Source organism: Scardinius erythrophthalmus, assembly GCF_964197995.2.
Source record: "Scardinius erythrophthalmus genome assembly, chromosome: 12".
Classification (NCBI taxonomy): Eukaryota; Metazoa; Chordata; class Actinopteri; order Cypriniformes; family Leuciscidae; genus Scardinius; species Scardinius erythrophthalmus.
This window is the reverse complement of record NC_138232.1, coordinates 16,613,311-16,638,491: the sequence shown is the minus strand read 5'-3', so window position 1 is coordinate 16,638,491 and position 25,181 is coordinate 16,613,311. Positions and strand designations below refer to the sequence as shown.

At 35.1% G+C, this 25,181-nt stretch overlaps 2 protein-coding genes across 2 annotated transcripts in view; both read right to left on the bottom strand.

Moving 5' to 3' along the window:
- ror1 (receptor tyrosine kinase-like orphan receptor 1) overlaps positions 1 to 7,596 on the bottom strand; it is a 104,265-nt gene extending 96,669 nt beyond the window's left edge. The window contains exon 1 of the mRNA XM_081380357.1: positions 7,307 to 7,596. Coding sequence (XP_081236483.1) covers positions 7,307 to 7,388 — 82 coding nt within the window. The 5' untranslated portion in view covers positions 7,389 to 7,596. The remainder of the gene's footprint in view (positions 1 to 7,306) is intronic.
- An 8,402-nt stretch (positions 7,597 to 15,998) lies between these two features.
- pgm1 (phosphoglucomutase 1) lies at positions 15,999 to 24,653 on the bottom strand. Its single transcript, XM_081380326.1, has 11 exons — positions 24,156 to 24,653; positions 22,616 to 22,778; positions 21,227 to 21,370; positions 21,016 to 21,141; positions 20,219 to 20,409; positions 19,491 to 19,645; positions 19,244 to 19,359; positions 18,118 to 18,253; positions 17,811 to 17,994; positions 16,832 to 16,966; positions 15,999 to 16,304 (listed from the first exon to the last, which is right to left on the bottom strand). The coding sequence occupies exons 1-11, from the start codon at positions 24,399 to 24,401 to the stop codon at positions 16,215 to 16,217; spliced, it is 1,686 nt and encodes a 561-aa protein (XP_081236452.1). The 5' UTR covers positions 24,402 to 24,653; the 3' UTR covers positions 15,999 to 16,214.
- Positions 24,654 to 25,181: the final 528 nt, after the last annotated feature.

Genomic DNA, 25,181 nt, shown 5'->3' with positions numbered 1-25,181 from the left:
GTTGCTGAAGATACCAGTAGACGGACTCAGGGTGATTCACAGATCTATGGGCTCTGTCTTTGAGAGCAGTTTAGACAGCACAAGCTTCATAGTGTTTCCTCTATGTGCACATAGCTGGGCAGAGGTATCATAGGCTTCTGTGGCCTGTTTGGCTTCCAATCACAAAGCATTAGGGAAATGGAGCTTTTTATTTCAGATTCCATGGTTGGTGTGGTCAAGTAAGTCATTTCTGCTTTGCCACAGAGTAAGAGAGCTAAATGAATGAGAGAGAAGGAAAGAGACAGCAACTAAACCAAAGGAAAAAGAGATGCGGAGTATGGAGGAACAATAGGGCTAACAGTCTCCCTTAAAGATTTTTTTTTTTTTTCTGTTTTCAATTGATTTATATGCCATTTTATTGAATATTTATGGTGCAACATAATTTGCATTCATGTAAACATAAAGGCAACTAGAGTGAGGTTTTTGTACAATGTTGGGGTAACGCATTACAAGTAACGCAAGTTCCGTAATCAGATTACTTTTTCAAGTAACTATTACATTAACGCATTATTTTTAAATGTCACTTTTTTCAAACAAGTAATGCAAGTTACTTTGTTTTGCCATTCATTGACTGACACCTCTCCTGTCCCCATGTTGAGAGAAATCGGGAGTAACGCAGAGGAGTTGTGCGCGCTGTGTAAACATGATGGACTAAATGTGAGCAGGCATTTACTCACTTCACTGGCACAAAAACAGATTCAGTATTCCTCAAAATGAATACTCAGGATATTACACAAACCTGCAATAATTAAATATATTAAATAAAACAAATATACTTTATGTATTTAACCTCACTTTATTAACCAATGTCTTTGCTGCTGACCTTTTATGATCCAATTCAACCATACTAATAAACAACAATTACTTGTCCTTATTTCTTTCTTTCTTTACTGCCAAAAATAGAACTTTAATGCAAGAGTAACACATTACTTTCCATAAAAAGTAACTAATTAGATACCATTTATAGGAAGTAACGCAATATTGTGACACATTTAAGTGCATATTTATTCCAAATAACTGCATCATTCACCAATTGACGATTCAACGGTTATCTATAAATTTAATTAAAAACATTTAAAATGTCATTTAAAACAGGCATTTCATAACCTCTTAAGTAGTTATTTTGTTTTTAGTGAATGTATATGGTGTACACCATGGAGCTACAATCCTTTATTTCAACACCTTAGATTTTCTCTGCTGGTCTCTAACAAAGCCTACCGACATTTAATGGTCCTTTGGCTTTTGTCCTGAAGCAACAGCGCAAACAGTAACTTGTGTTTAATTGTGACCCACTGGCAGCGACAAGCATACAAAAAACAGCCTAAACAAACAAACAGTAGTTTAAAATCTCTTTGTTTGACTGCAGCATGTTGGTAAAGGTCTGTAAAAAGCGAAAGGCCTTACGTATCCTCATTACTAAACAGCATCAAACAAACTACCACACAACTCAAATTTCAAATGCTCAATAGTTGCTGACAACAGATAATATTATTTAAACACAATCTTTAATGAATATAGATTTATGTAAAGAGTGGGACTTACAAAACAAGAGGCATAGGATCTTTCCAATTCTTTTTATTTTGCATGTGGAGCATTGCTGCGGCTGAAGTCAGCTTGTTAAACCTAAATCACTTCAACAGGGCTAATCATCTCAGCCTTGAGCATTTCTTACCTACAGGATCTAGCAACTTACAATAATTACCAAACAACAAAGAATCAAAAGAAATCAAAACATAGGCCTACTTATTAATCAAGAGCTTATTGGGTCTCCTAAAGAGCAAGCCCCCCAAAAATGGTTTAATTAGACGGAAAATGGCAAAAGATTTAGGCATGTTTAAATATTTAAATGAATATTTGGCCTATGAACTGAATGCTGCAATGGAGTAGTTACGTTAACATTGTGCAGTGTCTAAAACCCATAAAATGAAATGTTCCGAGATCTGGATTGCACAGTTTTAACAATCCCAGTGAGCGCATACACACATAAACACACAAATACACATTTGCACATGAACTTAAATAACCTGACACCTCTCCCACTTGAGCCACAAACAGTGCAAGGAGCATTCAATCATTTCAGCAAAGTCAGAAAACCACAATCTGTGCAGGTCAGACAAAACACTTGTGTAAAATAATTTCTGCATATACAAACAAACGCCTAATGGCGACATTTCCAGGTTCTACAGATCATCATGAAGGCCTCTGCTCTAAGAAGACCCGATTTCCATGCAGCTGGTGTCAATATCTTTGCATTTCTCTCTGATGATGACATAAATGGCTGATGTTAAGATCAACTGCAATAACACATATAAAAAATACAAGACCATTGATTTAAAGGAACCCAGTCGGATTTAAATTAAGACGTTTAATCAAAAATTAAATGTAAGAACTGGAATTTTAAGAGATGTTCCATATTGTGATGTGAGGGTGAGGCAAGAGAAGGCACAAAGTGTCAATTTAATTCCTTTAGGCCTTTTTTTGTTGCACTAAAAACAGCATGGGTGAACATCAGAACTCTTGCCAGGGCTGAGCTGTCCATCACGCTATGTGAAAACTTCCAAAAAGCGACCATTTCAGATCTCTAGGTACAATGCAGCTAAGGACCAGCAACTAAAAAACATGCATAAATCCAATAAAAGCGCGATTAGACTGAAACCCCATAGTGAAGCCAATGCCAAAAAAAAAATCCTTTACAAATGGCTTAATCATCTACGAGTATGTGGGTGCATGAGTATAAGCAGCAACACCTAAAATATGTTTTTCAAAATAAGCTAACCTTAGTAACATCCACTTCCATCACTCAAGTGACTAATGCAATTTCAGAGCCAGATTTTGACTACTAGGCCACATTATTTAGGCGGAAAAAAAAATGTTCCAAGACTGACAGCGAGACCGAATTATGAATGTACAAAGCTCTCCTCAGAGATAGAAACCTGACGCTGTCAAGACCAGCACTGTGCGAAGGAAAAGAGAGAAATCTCCCAGATGACTGATACTTTGCACATATATTTTCATTTTTAAAGCAAATATCAATCTCCGACTGAACAGGCAGTAAAGGTTAGGTATTTATGAGCTCACTGGGAGTGTGGCAGGTACAAAGGCCCAACTGTGGGCGGCAAGAAATTTGCCAGTCTTTATGCATTGAGGGTTAGTTGAGTCCTTAATACAACGTAAACAGGCTTTAGAGCTTTACTTTCCGACACATTTACAGCTAAAATTAAAAAGCCATGTTTCATCATGCCCTCTAAAATGTGAAATGTAGCATATCCTGGCACATTACATTGGGCAGGCAAGGGAAAGTAATTATTTGATAAGTGTTGGCAGACGTCTGATCTCTTAGATAATCGTGGCAGCTCATTTCCTATTATATTCATTGCAGACCTTTTGGCCTGTGATTTATATTACCATTAGCATTTTTCAGGCCATTGACCAAAACGACGAAGAGAAAGGTGGGTAAGACTTATCTTAATGTATCCATAATGCAATATGCTGCCACAAGCTATATAAAGATCAAGATAACCAAGTACTGACAAAAATAAATATGATATTTTTGCCAGATGTGGGCATCCATTTTAGATGATGAAAAATAGTAAAACAAGAATTTTTGGAAGTTTAGAGCATGCCATGATGTAAACACCATGAAATGAATAAATAAATGAACAAGACATAATTTTTCCAATATTATATGGATAAATATAATTGAATATGTTTCATTTAAAAAAAAGAAATAGGTTGAAAATGTTTCCATTGCCATACAGTAGTGACCTTCCACCTATAACGATATTCTATATTACTCTGATGCCACTTCATATTTTTATTTTTTACATATAAATGAATCAAATATTTTTTAGAAAGTTAAAGAGGTGGTTGATTATGATTTCACTTTTTTAACTTTAGTTAGTGTGTAATGTTGCTGTTTGAGCATAAACAACATCTGCAAAGTTACAACGCTCAAAGTTCAAAGCAAAGGGAGATATTTTCTTATAAAGAAATCGCTTTTTAAGGACTACAACAAACGGCTGGTAGGAACTACACAACATTCCTCCAGGGTTAGTGACATCACTAACCCCAATATTTACATAAACCACGCTCCCGGGAACTCATTTATAGATTATCATGACAGAAAGCTACATAAATTCATCAACTAACCATTCAGAAATGTTGTCAACTTCTTGAGTCTCTCCATATTTGTCTGAATCTGGTTTGAACATAAAAGGCTAAACGTTTTTGAAATGTTCAGTGCATGTCTGTGTGAGTGCAAGCTCTTGAAGCTCCGCCCTCTTTGCCGGGAGCAGCAGCTCATTTGCATTTAAAGGAACAGACACAAAACGAGGCATTTATGCTCACCCTCAAAAAGTGACAACTTTAACATGCTATATAAAAATATCTGTGGGGTATTTTGAGCTAAAACTTCACTGGGGACATCAGAGATTTATTTTACATCTTGTGAAAAGGGTATTATACCACCACTTTAAAATCATGGCATGTATCATGAAGGATATTTTTTACAACATCATAGATAAAAAAAAAAAAAAACATTCCAGCAATGTCTCACAATACAGCTTGCGAAAACACTTCAATTGCCAGTTTATAATGATGCCAGTTTATCTCTGATGTCACTGAAGCTGGATAATGCAATTGAACAGCTATAAACTCTGCCAGCTGCTCTACCGCAAACCCAAACAGAGCGACACGGACTTAGAGCTTGTATCACACCATCACTAAAGACAAGTGAAAATACACAGATCATTGTCAGAGCTTATATCCAAGACCTAAACATCCAGCTCTGACAGAAAACTTACACAAAGGATCGGGTAATAGAGAGCAATTAATCAAAGTGTTAAAACTGCTGGTAGGCCATATATTTCTCCTCACATTCTGTTTATTAAACAAGAAGCCAAGTTTTTTAATCCAGCCGACATTCAGCATTTACTAATAAAAGATGAAATGCACAGTAACTTCTTGTGTTTGACACCTCAGATGTAAAGATTTATAACTCTGCAGAAAGAGCAGAGAGAAGTTTACAACCTGTGATATAATATACACAAGCAACACAGAGATTTATAAAGTCCTTCCAACAAAAAAAATGGACGGTTCACGAGGGCTACGTCAGTTTTACAAAGTTAGAACATGTGGTTGAATGGGCATTCCTTCAACGTCTATGAAGGGTTTTTTAAAGACGGGAGTCTTGATGCTTGAGTAACTGTACTGTACACTTGAAGACCAGATTAAACCAATGGGTTTCACTACGACAAGTCAAATCCTCCCTCATAGGCTTTTCTTGAAGGTAAAGTAGCTTTTGTGTCAACATTCAGTCTGGCAGTATAATGCACTGAGTTCCACCGCAGTGATTTATAATCTACCAACTATTATTAAAACCAAAGACTGGATCACGGAAGCCGTCTGTTTCCATTTTGCCCACCGCTCTAAAAAATATGACATAGCTGGATATATGTAGCATAGTGTCTATAAAACTCCATCTGAAAAGGTTTAAATTTTGTGACAAAATATCCATGGATACTATGTAGAACAGATGGGAAAACACTATTGCGTTTATATAGATAAGGTGAAGGAAGCCACATATTGACAAAAAAAAAAAAAAAAACACTCCAAAAATCCATCAGCTAAAAGGTCAAACTAAATCATAAAAATGGAGCCTATACTAAAAGTACAGACATGGCACACAACGAACAAACCAGGAATCTGGAAAAGAAAAATATGTCCAAGCCACAACACTCACCGCTTTAAGTTATAAATGAGGAGCAACTGTTAAGATTCCCCACTGACAACTCAATGCAGAAAGCTTTGCATGTCATGGACAAAAGACACTCTATAGCATTAAAGTCAGAGTAACCAAGATGCATTACTTGATTAGCTAGCAGATTGATGTTTTGTCAGTCAAATTTGTCATACATGCTGATATATTATAGTATTTACTGTAGAAAACTTAACTTAACCTAACAATTTAATTGAAATTACTTTAGTAGAACAGAACAGTAATTTATGCTTAGGTTGAAAACATCATAATCAGATTAGTGCTTTATATAATCTGTTTTAAAGTAAATTTGCCTGTCCACTATTTAGAGGACACATTGTAATTGATATTTTATATATAAAATATGAATATAAGGAAAAAATTCAAGAAAAAAAAGATATATATATATATATTCCTTTGATTAATCCTGGGCAGTACATCTATAAGATATGATCTCTGTATTATCTATGTAAAAACAGAAAATAAAATAGCGGATATCACTGAGTCTCAAAATACAATTTAAAACACTGCTTTCGCACATCTATCTGTACACTCATTAACAATAAAAACAATGTAGTTATTATTATAATATGACCTTAAACTAAATCAGGTCCCACTTTATTTTACAGTAACCTATCCAAGTTGCAGTATTTATGGGTACGCTGACATTTATGAACTACATACAGACTATTACCTAGCCTATTAGCTATATACCTTGTAATTATTTTGTGTAGCTGCTACTGTTATTTTTTTGACTATTTTAGTAATCAATAATAGTAACATCCGATATATTTAACATAGACACTTTAAAATAAGGAGTTACGCAAAAGTGCACGACTACATCCAAATTGTTTTTTGGTATTTTTTAGACTAGATAATACTGAAAACTAGAAAAGTTCATAGAAGTGTACCTTTTTAAGTCCTTTGCTCAGTATAATTGGATGCTATCTAATGTCTAAGTGCTATTCTAAGGCAAATGAAGCAGCTCAGGCCGTACAAAGAGACTCCAGCTGAGAGCTTAAGACTGTCACTCTCTCAATCAGTGCACTTGAAGAGCTCTTTTGTCATTCCAATGGCACAAAAACTGTTTAGATAGCCCTTTGGCAACATAAGTCAATAGGTAAACAAAAACACCCTGAAAACTACTGAATGAAATGACAACCCTAACTAGTTGGCCTACATGAAGTTTGACTTATGATATGAATAACATTTAAATATAATCAAAAATGGCATTTTTACATAACAGTGCACATGTAACCTATGCAAGTAAAAAATAAACATTTCCTTGTAAGCAAAATTACTTAGCAAAATCACTTTTGCAATATAGTATCTTTAACATGGGCATCGTACTGTAATTTGAGACACTGTTTCCTGAAATGATTTCTAATAATAACAGAAATATTTTAGACTGCTCAGTATTATTTCCTGTGAATGTGTTGTACTTAACCAAAATAATGTTTAAGTCGATTATGAACACAGTAGTAGTTTAAATGCATGAGTTTAATCGCCTACCGCAGATGACCACGAGCAACACGATGATCAGTGTGAAGTTGCGCTGGCATCCGTGCGGCTCTTTCGCTGTTCCTCTGCTCATTTCTTCTGCCTCTGAGCGCTCTTACATCCACCGCAAGTTCTTCTCACAGGTCAGTGTTATAGCTGGACAACGCAGAGCTCTTCAGGTCTTTACTGAGCCTCAGATGTCCGCAGAGGTGTAATGTTGTAGGCGGATGGTCCTCTGCTCTGCTCTCTCCTTCTCTCGCTCCTGTTTGGAGTTAGAAATTTCTTCAGTCTCTTCAAGAAGTTTCCACTTTCTCAGCCAGTCTGAGGACATGTGCTGCTCAATAGTGTGTTTGGCGCCACCTGCTGTTTAAGTACAGGGCTGTTAGAAAAAAATAGGTTTAAATTGTGGATATTGGAAATGGGGTGTCATAACATTGAATTAAATAAGTTAACTATATCGTGCAGTGGGAAGCTAACAAAATTGATTAACCAAACAAAACAAAATTCGGCGTGACTAATAAACTCAAGTCTCATTCAGTTAACTGCTAAGCTAGCAACAGCACGTTAGCATGGTAAGTAACTTATTAATTTGTGAAGAACAGCGTCAACAAAAAAACAATTTTAAGAAAAATTTTGCGATATTTACGACCAATTTAATTCATACTCAGCCTAAACACAATTAGTCTCCATTCTTGTCTTCATTCTTCTCTCAACGGTAACTCCCAAGAAACTCCTCTGAATCATCATCTTACATGACATTGGAGAATAACAACTACCTTTTTCATCTTGCTCAAAATCACACAAAATAACACTTAATTTCACCATTCTAGTGCCTTGAAAAGCCTGCTAGGAACTAATTCCAACCTATTATTTCAAACACGAATTATTGCAGGCCAAGTCTGACACAAACAAATTAGGCCTAAATTCCATTTTACAATTTTAAGTAGATTGCACACACTTAAATTAAGTTGTGACAAAACGTTTAAGAATTGTGTTGCATTTGCTCATTTGTGCAACATACAACAATCCCTAATAATAATTAATAAAAATAAGTAGGCTAAATAAAGTCACAGGATAGCCTACATTACAAAGTCAAAGGCCAAAAAAGGAGCTACAATATAAGTAAATTAAATTAGTAATGAAGTTAATTAGGCTACTAATACAAATCAATAGTATTTTATATGTATACTTTTTAATACATTTAATAATAATATAACATTTTAATAATTGAATATTAATATGATATAGGTCTAATATTATTAGTTAAGATCTATTAGTCATCACCGTCGGTGTATGAATGAGTGAGTGAATGGGTGAATGTGAGGCAACATGTAAAGCGCTTTGGTGGCCATAGGTCTGTGAAAGCGCTATATAAATGCAGTCCATTTACCATTTACCATTTTTATAATATTAATAAGATTATCTAGGTCTACTCTGGAAATTAAGGAATTTTAATATTGATTGGAGGACCCTAACCATGGTTTATTGATCAATGACTGAAAGCATTTTAACATATAGTATTGTTTTGTGATTTAATTTGACAATGAAACAGAAAAATAAATAGATCACCGACCAGAAACAGATTAAATTGCAGGATTTGTTTTCACATTTCATGGAAATAAGGGCAATTGGAGTATCCATACTGGAGCAGACCATACCAAATTGTCTCTGACCATACTCATCCCCTCCATTCCTTCTTTGATTCCCTCCCTTCGCAGACAGCGTTTACCCTAATAGCTAAAAAGGAACATATATATAAGATAATTTGTTTCGTTGGGAGAATTTGTTAATTTGGTTTAAACCAAATTCTTAACAAAGATATATCATATCTGTTTTACAATGGGTTTATGTAAAGTTGTCAAATATGTTGTATGTATTTTTATGGCAGTGTCAAAGATGACTTTCCGTTTGGTGAAAATCTGAATGGATTTTCAAATTTCATATTAACAAAGGTAATTTTTAATGGTCAGATCAGCAGGTACACTGTTAAAAATAAAGGTTCCAAAAAGAGGGTTTTAACAGCAGTGCCATAGTAGAACCATTTTTGGTTCTCCAAAGAACCTTTATATTAACAATTCTTTTAAAACAACCATTTTTTCTTAATATGAAGAACATTTTTCCACTATATTCACCTTTTGTGAAATGTGTACATACTGTAATGCCATGGATATTAAAGGTTCTTCATGGAATGAGCAATGCCAGTAAAGAACTTTTATTTGTGTAGTTTGCTCATGTAAGTTTGCAGTAGGCCTATCCTTTTACTATCCTATACTTTTTAAGATGGACTGTAACAGTTGATCACCTTTGATTAAAAGTCCTGTCTCTCTAATATTCAGACTCAACGTGCTGCCGTTTGAGGTCTGTGGAGACTAGACAGAGAATGGTAGCAATTTTACAAGCCAAGGGTCTCGCATCTTGAGCTGTTTCTGTTCATTTATGTTGTATCAGTGGATGACAAGAAGAGAAAGACCTTCCCCTTTTGAAGTGATGGGCTAGGTTGACTCTCCAGACCCAGAGTTCATCCCTCATTTCCTCCGGTGACGTCAGCTCTCTGACACACACACACACACACACACAAGCGGCAGGCTGCGATCAAAGACACGCTCCTGCAGACTCTAATGTGAGCTCGCATGCTGGGAGGAGATGCTGATTGTTGGGGGTGGAGGAGGGAGGGGAGTCACGCTGCTTTCAGGAGAGGTTTTTGTTGGAATGAATTATGAAGGAATGGACACAAATGTTTAGAATCGAACACATTACTATGAGACTGCATGTGACTGCAGAAAAGTTGTGAAGATTCATAAAGCAACATGACAATTTCAAGTGCCTGAGCTCTGAGCTCAGTTTTCAAAGAAAAGAAAAGCCGTACCTTTTTCTTCAGTGTGATTGCATCTAATATTAAACATTTGGAAACCATTATCTGCCGAGCAGCAAAGCAGCTGAAATATTTTTGACATGGGGCTGTTTTTCTTTCCGATGTCTATCGGTTTTATTTTCCCAAAGTAAAATAAGATTATTAAAATTGCAACCATGCACAGCGAAACTCATCTAATTGTAATGAGCAGGGGGATTGAGGGTTACTTTGAAGGTCCATCTCCTTTGGCCGTTCTCCACATACACAGCGGATCTCTTCAGAATGGACCTTCTGTTCTGAAACTTAAATGGAGTAATCTCTGGAGTTATTAGGGTTTGTAGCTAATAGGAATAAAACCACTTGAATTACAAATGAGAAGCTACTGAGCTTCCTACTGAACTACCCCCAAAAAACTGAATTAAAGTTGCTTGTGTTCCCTTTTATGTAATATTCTTTTCCCCCTGAGATATTCACCTGGTTCTAATGATACTCATATTTTTGTCCTATCCATTCAGTCATACACATCAAAGAACACAGCTCTTTTATGACGAGCATGTTTTTCATTTCTGAATTAAAATTCATTTTGATATTATCTGAGGGGATAAAGCCAAAACAACTAGGGTGATCCTGATATCATAATGTGGAAAAATCATCATAAAAAGAATGCAATTCTTGAAAATAATTAGTACACTCTTAAAAATAAACTGCCATCAATGGTTCCATGAAGAATCTTTAACATCCATGGAACCTTTCCATTGTACGGAAGCGTATTGCATTCACTTGAGGAAAAAAAATCTACTCTGTTTTTCTGAATTAACAAGTTAATTATCTCAGAATTACGAGATAATTTTTCATGGAAAAAAGTTTTTGCTCTGTTTTTCTGAATTAATGACTCAAAATTCATTATCTAAAAATTATGATAATGTTTTCTTGAAATAAAAATATTTGCTCTGTTTTTCTGAATTAATGACTTAATTATCTCAAAATTATGAGATAATGTTTTTTTGAAATAAAAATATTTGCTCTGTTTTTCTGAATTAATGACTTAATTATCTCAGAATTGAGATAATTTTTCATAAATAAAAAGTTTTTATTCTGTTTTTCTGAATTAATGACTTATCTCAGAATTCTGAGATAATTTTTCATAAATAAAAAGTTTTTATTCTGTTTTTCTGAATTAACGAGTTAATTATCTCAGAATTATGAGATAATTAAGTCATTAATTCAGAAAAACAGAGCAAAATTTTTTAAATAAAAAATTATCTCATAATTCTGAGATAATTAACTCGTTAATTCAGAAAAACAGAATAAAAACTTTTTATTTATGAAAAATTATCTCATAATTATTTATTAAATTTCCTACACAAAATTTTTTTTTTTTTTTTTTTTTTTTTTTTTGCAAAGCTGTGAAAGCCCCCTTTGGATCCTTTATTTATATAATCTTTTATTATACATTTTTTTGAAAAATACAAAAAAAGATTAAAAAAAATTTCAAAACTGCTTCACTGCTTTCACAAAGCAAGTTGTCATGCATTGAGACTCGCCAAAACTTAATGATATTTATGAATTAATATTTTTTTCCCCTTTTTATAAGGAGAACGAGGAAGCTCAACTGAAGAAGACACTTGTAAATAGAAACAATTATTTTATTTTTTTTAAGAAAACGCACTTTAAGCGTAGGCTACTTGCTTCATTTAAAAGTAAAGCATACTTTTACCTTATTTTTTTTTAAACTTTCTTTTAAAATAATGACCAAGATGTGTAAACATGATTTCAAGGAAAATATGTTGTAAGGCTTTTAACTAGATGGTTATACCACATGACAAAGTCATCAAATTTTGAAAAATGACATTAATCCATAAAAAAAAAAAAACAGACTTTCAAAGAGATAATGCATTTGTTCCACCCAAATAAGGGTGACTTCATTTCTGGTGCTGATGTTTGTCTGGTGAGACATTTTTGAGTGTATTTCAAGATGTGCTGCGATGGTGACCTCATTCTCATGTAGGTCTGCAAATGACGTCTATTAGATCATTTACATTTAGATCAAAATAAACCCTTTGAAACAGGTCGTGGGTCAGAGTCCAAAAATGACACAGAATCAGTGCATACCAGCATCCAGTGACGTCAACTAGATTTGTGCTACTAGCAAAAAAAAACAAGGCAATGTGATAGTCACAAAACTTGTTTAGCATGACATCAATAGGGCACATTATTATTTAGTCTTTTGGGTGAGTGGTCTCTCTCTCATTAATGTTTTCCCAGTCTTTCAGCTTCTGATAGCCATTGTATTTTGTGCAAGGGGTCATGTTTGATCATATGGAAGTAGGGTCAGCGAGAATTAGACAGCAAGTGACATATATGTTATTCAAACATATGCGTGCGAGTGTGTGTAGGTGTTTCGGGAAGAGGTGGGGTGTGAGGGTTCAAAAAGGAAAATGAACGACGCGAAGAGAGTGCCAGCATGACCCTGCTGTATTTATTTTGCCTGGCTTTCGGAATGATTACTTAGACTCGATCATGCTGATCTTTGCCCACATGACCTGCTGACAATGATTGCATCTCAGCACATTCCATAAGGCTTTATCCAGAGCCCAATATAATAAACAATATGGAGCAATACACTGTTGTTGTTAGGTCAAGAGGTCATCTCTCGCTCTCTGTCATCTGTGTTATTAGATTTACATGGTAATTGATATCATACCATAGAAGCACCCACTGGATAAAAGAGAGAGAAAAGAATGCAGGAAAGACCGACATGCCACTGAGATGATATGTATGAACTAATATTTTGGAATAATTCAGTTTCCTTGGGTTAATCTGGCATGCATCGTCCAGTAAATAACTGGAATCAAAACTTGATGTAGGTTTATTTTCATTGAGTAAATTGTGCATGGGGAACTGTGTGAACTTTGGAAAACAAACTGTCTGTGCAGTTTGCCTGTTGATGTTTCGCTTTTTCTGACCCTGGTGTTGAAAACAAAAAAGCAACAGAAATATGCTATACTCCACACTTGCAGCAAGCAAAAGGTTATATGCTATAAATAAATAAATGGTTTCGAGAAACCTACACAGAAAATCTGGACATATTCACTGATGTTCAAAAAAAGATGTCACAGAATTATTATTATTATTATTTTAGAAAATGCATGTATTCAGCAAAGATGCATTAAATTGATCAAAAGTGCAGTAAAGGCATTTAGGATGTTACTGATGATTTTTATTTAAAATAAATGCTCTTTTTAATGTTCTATTCATCAAAGAATCCTAAAAAGAATCACATTTTCCACAAAAATATTAAGCAGCACAACTGTTTTCAACATTGATAATAATAAGAAATGTTTCTCGAGCACCAGTGGATGACAGAGTAATGATATTTGCCATCACAGGAATAAATTACATTTTAAAATATATTAAAATAGATATTAATATTTCAGCATATTGCTGCTTTACTCTATTTTTGATCAACTAAATTCAGCCTTGCTGAGCCTATAAGAGACTTTGTATATATATATATATATATATATATATATATATATATATATATAAACATAAAAATCTTACCAACGCCAAACCTTTGAACAGTACTTTATTTGTTCCATATCTCTAAAAATGTGAAGTCCAATTACTTAAGTAAGCTTTAAAGTATTAAATATTATATAAGTAACCATAGAAAAGATAAAAGCAAAACAGATGTTAATGGGGTAAAATAATTTAAGATTTCCAGAACACTTTAATAATTTAACATAGAGTTTAAAAGGTAAGCACTGATTGCAATTTGTATTTGACAGGATCTCTTCAGTAATCTTTTTAAAATGTATGAGTGATCTTCTCTAAGGGCTTTAGATCTTTTTAAACCTCTAGATTAAATAAAGATGCTGTGGCAGAAATAAAGACATTAAAAGAGAACTTCAAAATATAATAACCTGACAGCTAAATACACACTGTTATAGCCATTACCTCATGTAATGACATCCAATGAAAATAAAACCTGCAAACCATTACTTTCCGGGCAGGACGTTCTTTGTATCTTGCTATGTCAACATAGGGGGGCTTCTACAATGTGGAAACCTGTTCTGAAAAAAAAAAAAATGTCCCACCCATTTATTCATCCAGAGCACAAGTGGGAAACTATTTGAGAGCAGGTGTTTGATGGGCGTCCTGACAGCTACTAATAAATGGGTTGTAATAAAGTTGAGGTCATTTCTGACAAAGACTGAAGAAATGTTTTGATCATGGGTGTATGTGTGTGTGTATGAGGTTTGAGGTTTCAAATAGGCTGCAATTTTTTTTATAAATTTTTCAAAATAAAGAGGTTTCTGTTCTCAGGTATGTGCACCTGATTTTCCATGTCCCATATTACCTAAATTAAAGGAAATTTCAGCAAATAGACTAACCGGGAGTTTATGATGACAACATATCAGTTCATGAAGTCTCTACATATACAGTGGGTCCATACATTTAAGACCACTAATGAAATACATATATATACATATACATACATACACATACACACATATATATACATACTTATACATATACATATATATATATATATACATATATATACACACACACACACACACACACACACACACACACACACACACACACACACATATATATATATATATACACACATTCATATATATAAAATAAATATTATTTTTTCTTTTTTCAACAAAACACAACATTTTGATTAATAAATTATATAGGCCTACTATGGAGCCCCTAAAGGGACATGGTGGTGGAACAACTAAGGGATGGGAATGGGAGAAAAAAATGCTTTAGCGTTTTACAAAACTTGTGCATTCCCCCGAGAAACGTTGCGTTCGCTCGCAAGGAGCTAACCGAAACGAAAACTACGATTCTCAGGTGAAACATTTTCGAGAGAACCCAAAAGCATATGTCGTTTTTTTTATCCCATCTCATTTTTTTTTTTAATCAGCAAGTCCCTTTAGAGGCTCCGTAATATTCAGATATAATGCATATGATTTCCATGTTCTAAAGAAACTCGTGTGCTTCAATGGAAGCAAGAAAATCTAACCTTTAATTATTCTGACCTCTTTAATTGATTTTACAAGTCACAAATTGGATTATTTTATTACTAAGCAGAATCTTAAAGACTTCTGAGTCATTCTGTCTTAATCTTTCCTTGGAATTTGTCATAATTTTAAGTTTAAATGAATGAAAGTCCCAGATTTATTCATAACATTTTGGTAGGAATGTATTGTGTGTTGGTAGACCACTGTGAACAAATTCTTAGTGTCATATTTAGCATGTATGCAACTACAAATGATCACAAAAAGTTAATAAAATCAGTGTAATTGTGTAGGTAGTGCTATCTGTCCAAAAATATTATGAATAAATTTAGCTTTTCAATCTTTGAGGTGAATTCTTGCAGCAGCCAAACTATGGTAATAATTTTCTATTAAAGCCTAGTTCGGAAAGATCCCATTAACCCAAAAGATTACAGAGGACTCTTCAAACATTGCTTTACAAAGATAATTATGGCACTAATCTGAGATATTAATTGTCAAACCCTTGTGAAAGATACTTGTGTTATTTCTGGTGCTAACTTGAAGGGAGATGGAATATATTTGATGTAGTCAGGTTTCCCTGCCTTCCTGTCTTTATCCACTAATAACACACTGGGGTGTAACAGTTTCTACTTTCAGCCTCAAATGAAAGACAAACTGTGTATATGAATAAAATGTAGCTGATGTTTTTAGAATTTAAATATGATCGACCTAGCAGACACAGAACCAAGTTAAGCGCTTTGCTCCCTAAGACAAATCAAAGTGTATAAAGAAGCATGACTTCCTTCAGAACAAAATCACAACAAGCCATTCATTTCATAGACTGTATTTTATACTTTCTCTATTTATAGTGGATATAGATCTTCGATTGTACATGTGGAACAGCAAAAACGTGACACTTTCTAGAGGACACACCGAGCACATAGTGACTGTGGTATGAAACTGATGGCAATAATTATAAAGTAAGGCATTGCTGAGTACAGTGAGGGCTAGTTTGGGCTGGATCAGGTGAATATGGGCTTAAGAGTAATTATGTGATCACAGTGGGAGCACTGCGGCCCGTCTTTTCCTGAAGCTGAGAGATCCTCAAGGCAATGTCCACCAGAGGAGCCAGCATGACCTGTTCACAACAGTCGAGAGGGATGAAAATGTTACAAGTGCACTATTAGGAACCCACAAAATGAGGGATACAATAGGGACTTGGATTCACCATAAATGAAAACGGATGGTGCGAATGTAGAGTTTCCTTGTTTGAATTAAAATGTAACGTCCTTTTCTTCTACAGAAACTCAAACCTCAAAACTCAAGATGAAAAGGACTGCTGGAGCTAAAAAGTCATCACATCTCAGAATTGAGCATGTCTGAGGTTGATACTTTAAGACAGACTGATACTCCTGTGATCCAGTTTGATCAGAGTGAATCGTATCTTCAAACATATGTGCCGGGGTAAGCATGTCAAACTTGATTACCGCTAAAGCTACAATGGATAAAAAAAACAAAAAACAAAAAAAAAACATACATAATCTGAAAATAAATTATATTTAAATAATTTTTTTTTTTGTAAAAGTAATATATGGTGGGAGAGCAAATATTTTGTGGGGGGAAAAAAGACAATTTTTTTTTACGGATTTTGACCAATCAGTTTACCTGTGGGTCTGCATAGATTTTCTGGGAGTCATTCTCATAGCTGTCAATGTAAAGCCTGATGGTTGCCCCGGCACTGCCTGTCCCGCTGAGACGGAAGATGATACGCGAACCATCAGTGAAGATGATCCTCAAACCCTAAAAAGCATGAAGACAGAAAAACAGGGATGATGGCCAACATACGACACGGTGTTTTGGAAAGCAGGCAAAAATTCCATGAAATCGAGAAAGGTGTTTAGATGAAACGTTTCCAAGACTGTTCTTTTGAACGTTATTTTTATGAGATATTTCAAACACAACGAAGGTCATGATGAGGCTAATATGTCGACATCAGTCGTCAGAGAAATCCATGAGTTTCAATATGCCATTTGACATTTCTAATGTACAATAAGGCAGTCATAACTGCAAAAAATGAGTAAATAAACTTTCATTATATAAATATGATATTAAATATTTTAATATGCAAGTAGAAATGCAGCTGTTTTACAAATAGGGGTAGTGAAATGTATGACTTGGCTATTCAAAAACCTTGCCGATTTTTCTGTTTCAGATAAATTCTTTTCAAGTTTCTATTCATCATAGAATCCTTTAAAAAAAAATCACTTTCCACAAAAAGTATTAAGCAGCAAAACTTTGATTATAATAAGAAATGTTGGTAGGTTCTGATCATATCTGGGAGAAAGATAATCTGTGAGCAGTCCTCGCATGCATCTCTAATAATAAATGTTGATCTAGAATGATTTCTGAAGGATCACTGAGGACTGGAGTAAAAAAACATTGTTGAAAAACATAATTCTAGTACTATTTATAAATATGGACCAAATGGAAATCAGAACATCAAGCCACCCTGAAGCTAATTAGAAAATGAATTGTGTAATGGACTGACCATGTGATCACTTAATCATTTATGTCTTCAGTAGCGGTAGTCACATCCCAGAAGATGAATCATTTCAGCTTTTATTATTATTATTTTCGGACTCACCTGTCCTTTTGAAACACTGCCATCAACAGGGTCTGTGTACTCAAAGTTATCAGCCTTCTCCACTTGATATGTTTTATCCCCCGAGGAGAAATTCTGCCCTACAAAGGCTTTATCGAACATTGCTGTCTGCAAGTGATCAATCATCTTATTCGCAGCATCAGAGTCCACCTCTTCATAGTCATACCTGAAACAGAGATTTAGGACAAATCAAACAACAAATCTACCAGCAGAGGGCAGTCAAGCTACAGAGATCAAGATTTCAACTACTGTCCATACCAATGTGTCACTTTATCATTTTTGCAGTTACCTTGTGAAAAAGTTCCGCCCAAACCTCTGCCAGTGGTCTTTCATGATATCCTCTACACTCTGTTTGCGAGTGGCCAGGATTGAGAGCCATGCGAGCACTGCCCACAGACCATCTTTCTCCCGGATGTGATCAGAACCTACCACAAAAACAAGACTTTAAAGGGGTCAAATTAGAAATACAGCTTTCTTTCATATTTTGATTTCAATTTACTATGAAAACATACTGTAAGTGGTCATATTCTGACTTAATCTTATTTTGCGACGTGGCAGTAAGTTATTTTTTGGTGAATGTGCAAACATCCGATTCATTATATGTGACCCTGGACCACAAAACCAGTCACATGGGTCAGTTTTTTTTAAATTGAGATTTACACATAATCTGAAAGTTGAATTAATAAACTTTCCATTGATGTATGGTTTGTTAGGATATGACAATATTTGGCCGAGATACAACTATTGAAAATCTGTAATCTGAGGGTGCAAAGAAATTGAAACATTGAGAAAATCTCCTTTAAAGTTGTCCATTTATGTTTGCGATTGTGCTGCATTCACTCACAAAAATAAATGTTTTATATATTTACGGTAGGATATTTACAAAATATCTTCATGGAACATGATCTTTACTTAATATCCTAATGATTTTTGGCATAAAAGAAAAATCTATAATTTTGACCCATACAATGTATTTTTGGCTATTGCCACATATATACCCGTGCGACTTGTGACTGGTTTTGTGATCCAGGGTCACATATGTTAAAAACTAGAAGAATAACAAGTGCAGTAAATTGCGCTACAAACTAGTGTGTTTATGATTACAACCAATTAAAATAATATGATATAAATACATTATAAGTGGACCTAAGTGGGTAAAGAAACAAGAACATTTAAAAAAAAAAATTAATTTAACAATTTTAAAAGAATTATAACACTAGCGAACACTTTTTTTTATATAAAAATAAATGATTGCTACATGTTTCTATACACATGAATTTTAAACAGAAAGACACATTTATTCACATATCTAACCACTATATAAAAAAGCTTGTCAGCCTAAAACCTTTTAAGCAGCTTAGCTAGTTAAAACCTTCTATTATACTGGAAAACAGCTTGGTTTCATTGCTACTCACCAGTACCAAAGCTTTCTTCACCACAGAGGGATAACTTGCCAGCATCCATCAAGTTTCCAAAGAATTTCCAGCCTGTGGGTGCCTCATAAAGTGGCATCTTCAAAGCTTTGGCCACACTGTATGATAAAGTTTATGAAATGCTATAAATTGTGTTGTGCGGGATTAAAGGGTCAAAAGCTATACACCAACTGAGACGGTGAAATATAGGGCTAGATCCCAAAATATAAATGTGTTTAGATGATTATACTTGTCCAAAGCCCCACTGGTGGGCATACTGCGAGCCAGACCCTTCACGCCCGTCTTCCGGAAATAAGGGATGTATGTAATGTTGGCGCCAATGACTGCCACGGAGTCTGAGGGGTTTACAAAGAATCCATGCTTACCCAGAACCATGTTACGATCCTGCAAACAGAACAGCAAGAGGGCAAATATGACGAGGTTTTACCTGAGAATAGTTACTAGCTGATTTCAATTGAGTAACTAAATGTAGATCACTGTTCAAATGTTTTTTTAAATAAGCAAGGATGCATTTAATTGATCAAAATTGATGGACATTTCAAATGTTACATTTAAAACATATACATTTTTAATTATTCCAAAAATACTGAAAAAATATCCCTGTTTACAAAAAAATATTAAGCAGCACAATCATTTTCAACTGATAATAATAATAATAAGAAATGTTTCTTGAGCACCAAATCAACTTTTTGAAGGATTTTTTCTGATTTCTGAAGGATCATGTGACACTTAAGACTGGAGTAATGATGCTGAAAACTCAGCTTTGCCATCACAAAATAGAAAACAGTTATTTTAAATTGTAATAATATCACAATATATTATTGTTTTCATGCATTTTTGGTCAATAAATGCAGCCTTGGTGAGCATAAGATACTTATTTAAAAACATTTTTAAAATCTTTCCGACCCCAAACTTTTGAACGGTAGTGTATATATGGTATGTCAGTTATAAACTTACACCATCACCATCAAACGCTGCTCCGAAGTCATATTCACCTCCCTTCATAGTGTTGACCAGTTCAGCAGCATAAGTTAAATTAGGGTCAGGATGGTGTCCCCCAAAGTCCTCAGAGGGGACACAGTTAACAGCAGAGTTTGCTGGGGAACCAAGCTCTTCACACACTATTTTCTTTACATAAGGACCCAACACTAGTGTAAAAAAAATACACGAAGAGGCAGTCTTCAATTAGGCATTATAGGTCATAAATGGTCATTTTGATTTGTTAAAATCAATATTTCCTCAGCCATATGTATGGTATTACTTATAGCAGTTAAAAACATCATACCTTAAAAATATTGTTGCAGGGTTTTGCTAGTATGCAATAGTAATACATAAGTATAAAAGGCTATATTAAATTATAAGCATGATCTTCATAGAAAGTGTTACAGACTAACTAACTGCATAAGTGTGTACACCCCCAAACTAATACTTAATTGAAGCAACCAAACAATCGTTTTGGCAATGACGAACACTCCAGTAATATTATCGTAGGCCTACTATTAATACTAAAGTCCTCTCATTTCATTATAAATGCAGTCAATAAGTGAGGTGCAAGATGGCACCAGCTGCGTTTAAATGAAATGAGAGAGCGTGAGATACGTGGGATACGAAAGAAGCATCGTCTCAGATACTCGTATGAAAACTAGTTTACCACTAATGCTAATATATTATATCATTTTTGTAGCTTCAGAGGAGTTATGGCTCACTACAACACCAGAATGACCCTATTTTTGTTTGGGAAATATAATTCTTACCTCCATGCATTGCATCGAGCCGTACGTTGATGTGGTTGGGTCCTGAGAGTAATTCCTTCAGAGCAGCAAAATCAAAGATATCTCTCAGCATCTCTGCATAGGATTCCACTGAATCCACAATTTCCACTGCAAACGATACACAATTATTAACAAACATGAACTGAAAAATTATTTGACATAACTAACAAATGGTTAGACTCCAAAATGGTACCAGTAAAGGGCTTGAACGTGTCAACCTCGAAGGTTTTCTTCCCAATTGTGGAGAGGTCCACCTTGAGTTCGGGGCAGATGTGGTATTCCTGGAGGGTCTTGCTGATCTGAAAGATTTTGTCTGTGACGCCCTCTGGCGCAGGACCTGGGAAAGAAAAACAAGACCAACTGAATGCAAGTTTAAGTGATTTAATGCAGTCTTTAATTGTGGTTGACTGATGTGTCACCAAGCCTGATATATATTTATATATAATCTGCCATTTTTTAAAGTGCACCTATTTTATGCGATTTTAACCCTTAAACGCATACCTCAGGTCTTTAGTGATGCGTGATGTCATTCACTACTCTCCTCCTCATTCATTTCTAAGTATTCCTCAATCAATTCATTATAAACAATATAACAACTTTTTTTATATAAAAGTTCATAATTGAATAATTATGTTTTCCAATTCATAATTGTGTAGGCGAGGTGTGTTATAGTGTAAGTATATTTTTTTCTGCACAACAATAATTGAATCTTTGATGACTGAACAAGTGCAATTAAACTTTATTCTACAAGGTGGAAATGTCTGATACACAATGATGAAATGACATTTCACTCATAGTTACCGCAGGCAGTAAACAAAAGAATAGGAAGTATCATCAGCAAAACTTGAAATAGCTCAGCGATTTACTGTAGAGCAAGTACTAAACGCAATCAAATATTAGTGTCAGCCACTGATAGTGGATCTGGTGAAGAAGCTCTAAACCATCAAAATATTGATTTTGAAGATGTTGAAAATGATAGTTTTGAGAATATGTTTGAGATGGCGAATATGAGGCAGATGCTGAATGTACTGGGAAATGAGCTCTGACGAGGACAGTGATGATTGTATAAAACATCTGCTCAAACTGAACACTTCTAAGCTCAACAAAAGTAACAAAATATGTTTTACTTTATTCTTCTTTAATTGTTACACTAATATAAAGAGAGTTTTATATTATTGCGACAGGTAAAGATCGTCTGTGTTAGTTATAGATTTGGGTCACTAAAGAGCCGAAAATGAAATAATGATTGGCAAAACATTCATGAATTTAAGGGTTAACTTTCTAAATTTGTTTTGGAGGTCAAGATAGAAGGAAGTTGCTATCTTAAGTATAAATCTGTTCATTTTACAGATTCATTTTTTTTTTATCAAGTTATTATTTTTTTCCCATTTTCAAATGATTTATAATTTAGTAAATATTATGTAAAATGAATATGAGTTTAAATTCAGCAATTGTTATGGATGTTTTAACATCTTTAAATTAAATAGTGTGATACCATACTGTGATACGCCTTTACTGTATATAGGCCATCGGTCACACTGTTCTCTAAGGTATCAGCAATGGCCATAAAAATATGTTTAACCTCCGCTAGATATGTTGAACTTGATGCCGAAGTCTCCATTGGGGCCGCCGGGGTTGTGACTGGCTGTCAGGATGATCCCACCAATGGCTTTGATTTTACGAATCACACAGGAAACAGCAGGTGTTGACATAATCCCATCCTGACCAATGACCAGTTTGCCAATCTGTGGGATCATGGACGAGAGAAGTGACCAATCAACTCCTGTTCAAGATTATGCACTTAGAAATGCACTTCATGAACCCTGAACCATAAGAGATGACCACTTTGACTTTGCCTTCTAGTACAATGTTTACATCACAACAATCCTATTAATGTGTCCTTGTGACTTATATAGAATGGACGTTACTAGCAATTAATAGAATGTGGCTAGTGCTACTACTACTTAGTGCTGTCTACTATTTAAAAAAAGAGATGCAAGAAATCACTGTGTTCTGTAATACAACACAGATTTGACTCAATACAGTACTACTGCTCGGGACGTGACTGCAGGCACGCCTCTTCCACATCATGGTTGTTGCTGCAAGACTCCTGATGTTAAAGAAATCCTCACACCCTTACAAAACACTTCTGCACGTTTTATACTTTCTAAATTAAATGCGCTCTGCAACATGATGATAGGGTATATGTTGAAGTCACCACGCAGCGGCTCCTGCTTTTGGCAGAGCGTGAAATGTCAAAGGTGTCCCAAAACACCCTCAGCTTGAGAGAGCATCGAGTTCGTTTGTATTAGGTCCGAATCGGTTCTTTTGAACAGCTTGTTTCAAAGAAACGGAAAAAAGATTCAGCGCATACTTTACGTCAGACGCAGTTACGTATTCCAGAAGTCCCCCTGGCATAAGACAACTGAGGTCACTTTATTACTGATTATTGAGTTTTTGTCGATTATGTTTCACTGACACGGGAGTTAATCGGTCAAAGACACTTGTAATCTGATAAACAAGCTCGACAGTTCGTTACGAATGACAAGGTTCAATGGGTTGCTTTCTTGAGAAACACTCCTGAGATTCAGTTCGATTCGTGTACGAATTTCTCAAAAGCTCAAGACCATTGGTGCCAATGGTTTTACGATCTACGATGCTTTAGAAAATGCAGTCCAGTTCGATTTGTCAATGAATGGTTCAGATAGGCTTTGTGAACCGTCTCTACCAATACATTGAAAAGATCCGAGTCATATGAACGAGTCGTTGAATGAATTTAAGGTCGCAGGGTGGATAATTAAGATTATTTCCCTCAAATAACATGCATGTAACGTTAACAGTTATAAATGTGTATGCAATGTTACTTGAAAACACTATGATGAAGTACGAATAAAAAAATGCCAGAATTTTGACCTTACCGTTTATTCCATGCAGTAAACTAGTTTTCAAGGCATGCGATGCGTAGCAGAGCACAATGTTTCCTCTTTTGCAGTGTACTTGTGTCATGCATCGACAAAGTCATTTGTGTCAGGCATTTCCTTACATTTGTCATGTAAGGAAATGGCTTTTGTTACACGTTTCTTTTGCATTAAAATTGCAAATCAAATTCGGCCAATACTAACCCCATTAGCTGCAGCAATCTGGACGATCAGCTGAATAGCTTCTTTCATGAAGAATCGTCCATCTCCTCCCACTACCAGGGTGCCCTCCTGCCTCTGAGAAGGGTCAACGGTGGAAATGATACTCTGGATAAAATTCTCCGCATAATGCTGATTCTGCTGGAATACAGTCACCCTCTTTCTTAAACCGCTGGTTCCGGGTTTTTGGTCAGGGTACGGTTTGGTCTTAATAACCGTAATTTTCACCATGTTGTTGCAGCAGCAGTCACCGTCTGTCACTCTCTATCCGGGTGCCCAGCGGGATGCGCGTTCACCACGTAGCCTCTCTCACACACATTGGCCTTTCAACCGATTAGAAGGACACGCCCACATTTAAAGAGACAGTTCAGCCTTTAAATTTATCTCAGTATTTAGACCGAATAGATAGACCATAAGGTGCTCAATTGTACAATTGCTTTCAATTGTACAATTGAGCACCTACTGGTCTATTAGGTCTAAATATTGAGAAAAAATGTAGGGGCCCTATGAAGAGCATGTTGGGAAAGCTGGAGCTCTAGGTCAGAGTTTTGTTTGTCTATTGCATCAAGTTCCACCCAGAATTCATTCAAAGCAGAACAAAGTTTACAATTATGCAAGGTTTGCAAGTTATCATGATATTGCAGGTTTCTTAAAAAAAGAAAAGAAAAACGGTTAAAAGACAAAATGGAAAAGTGTCTTGGACGCACAGAAACAGATGTAGCTGTCACTTTCTGAATAAAATATTTTTAAACAAAAATCTATGAGCTCTGACAATACTAATAAATAACATATACACCCTGAATACAAAGTTAGAAGAGAAGTGTACTTAATTGGTGATAGAGATGGAGAGAAAAGGAATGCATTTTAAATACTCCTCACATGCCATGTGACCTTTAGTGTCTTGTTCTACAGTTACAGTAGTGAAAGTCAAAGGCCAAAATAATTGACTGAAAGTTATAAATAGAAGCTTAAATCTACACGTGGTGCTAAAGGTCAAGGGCGAATAAAATT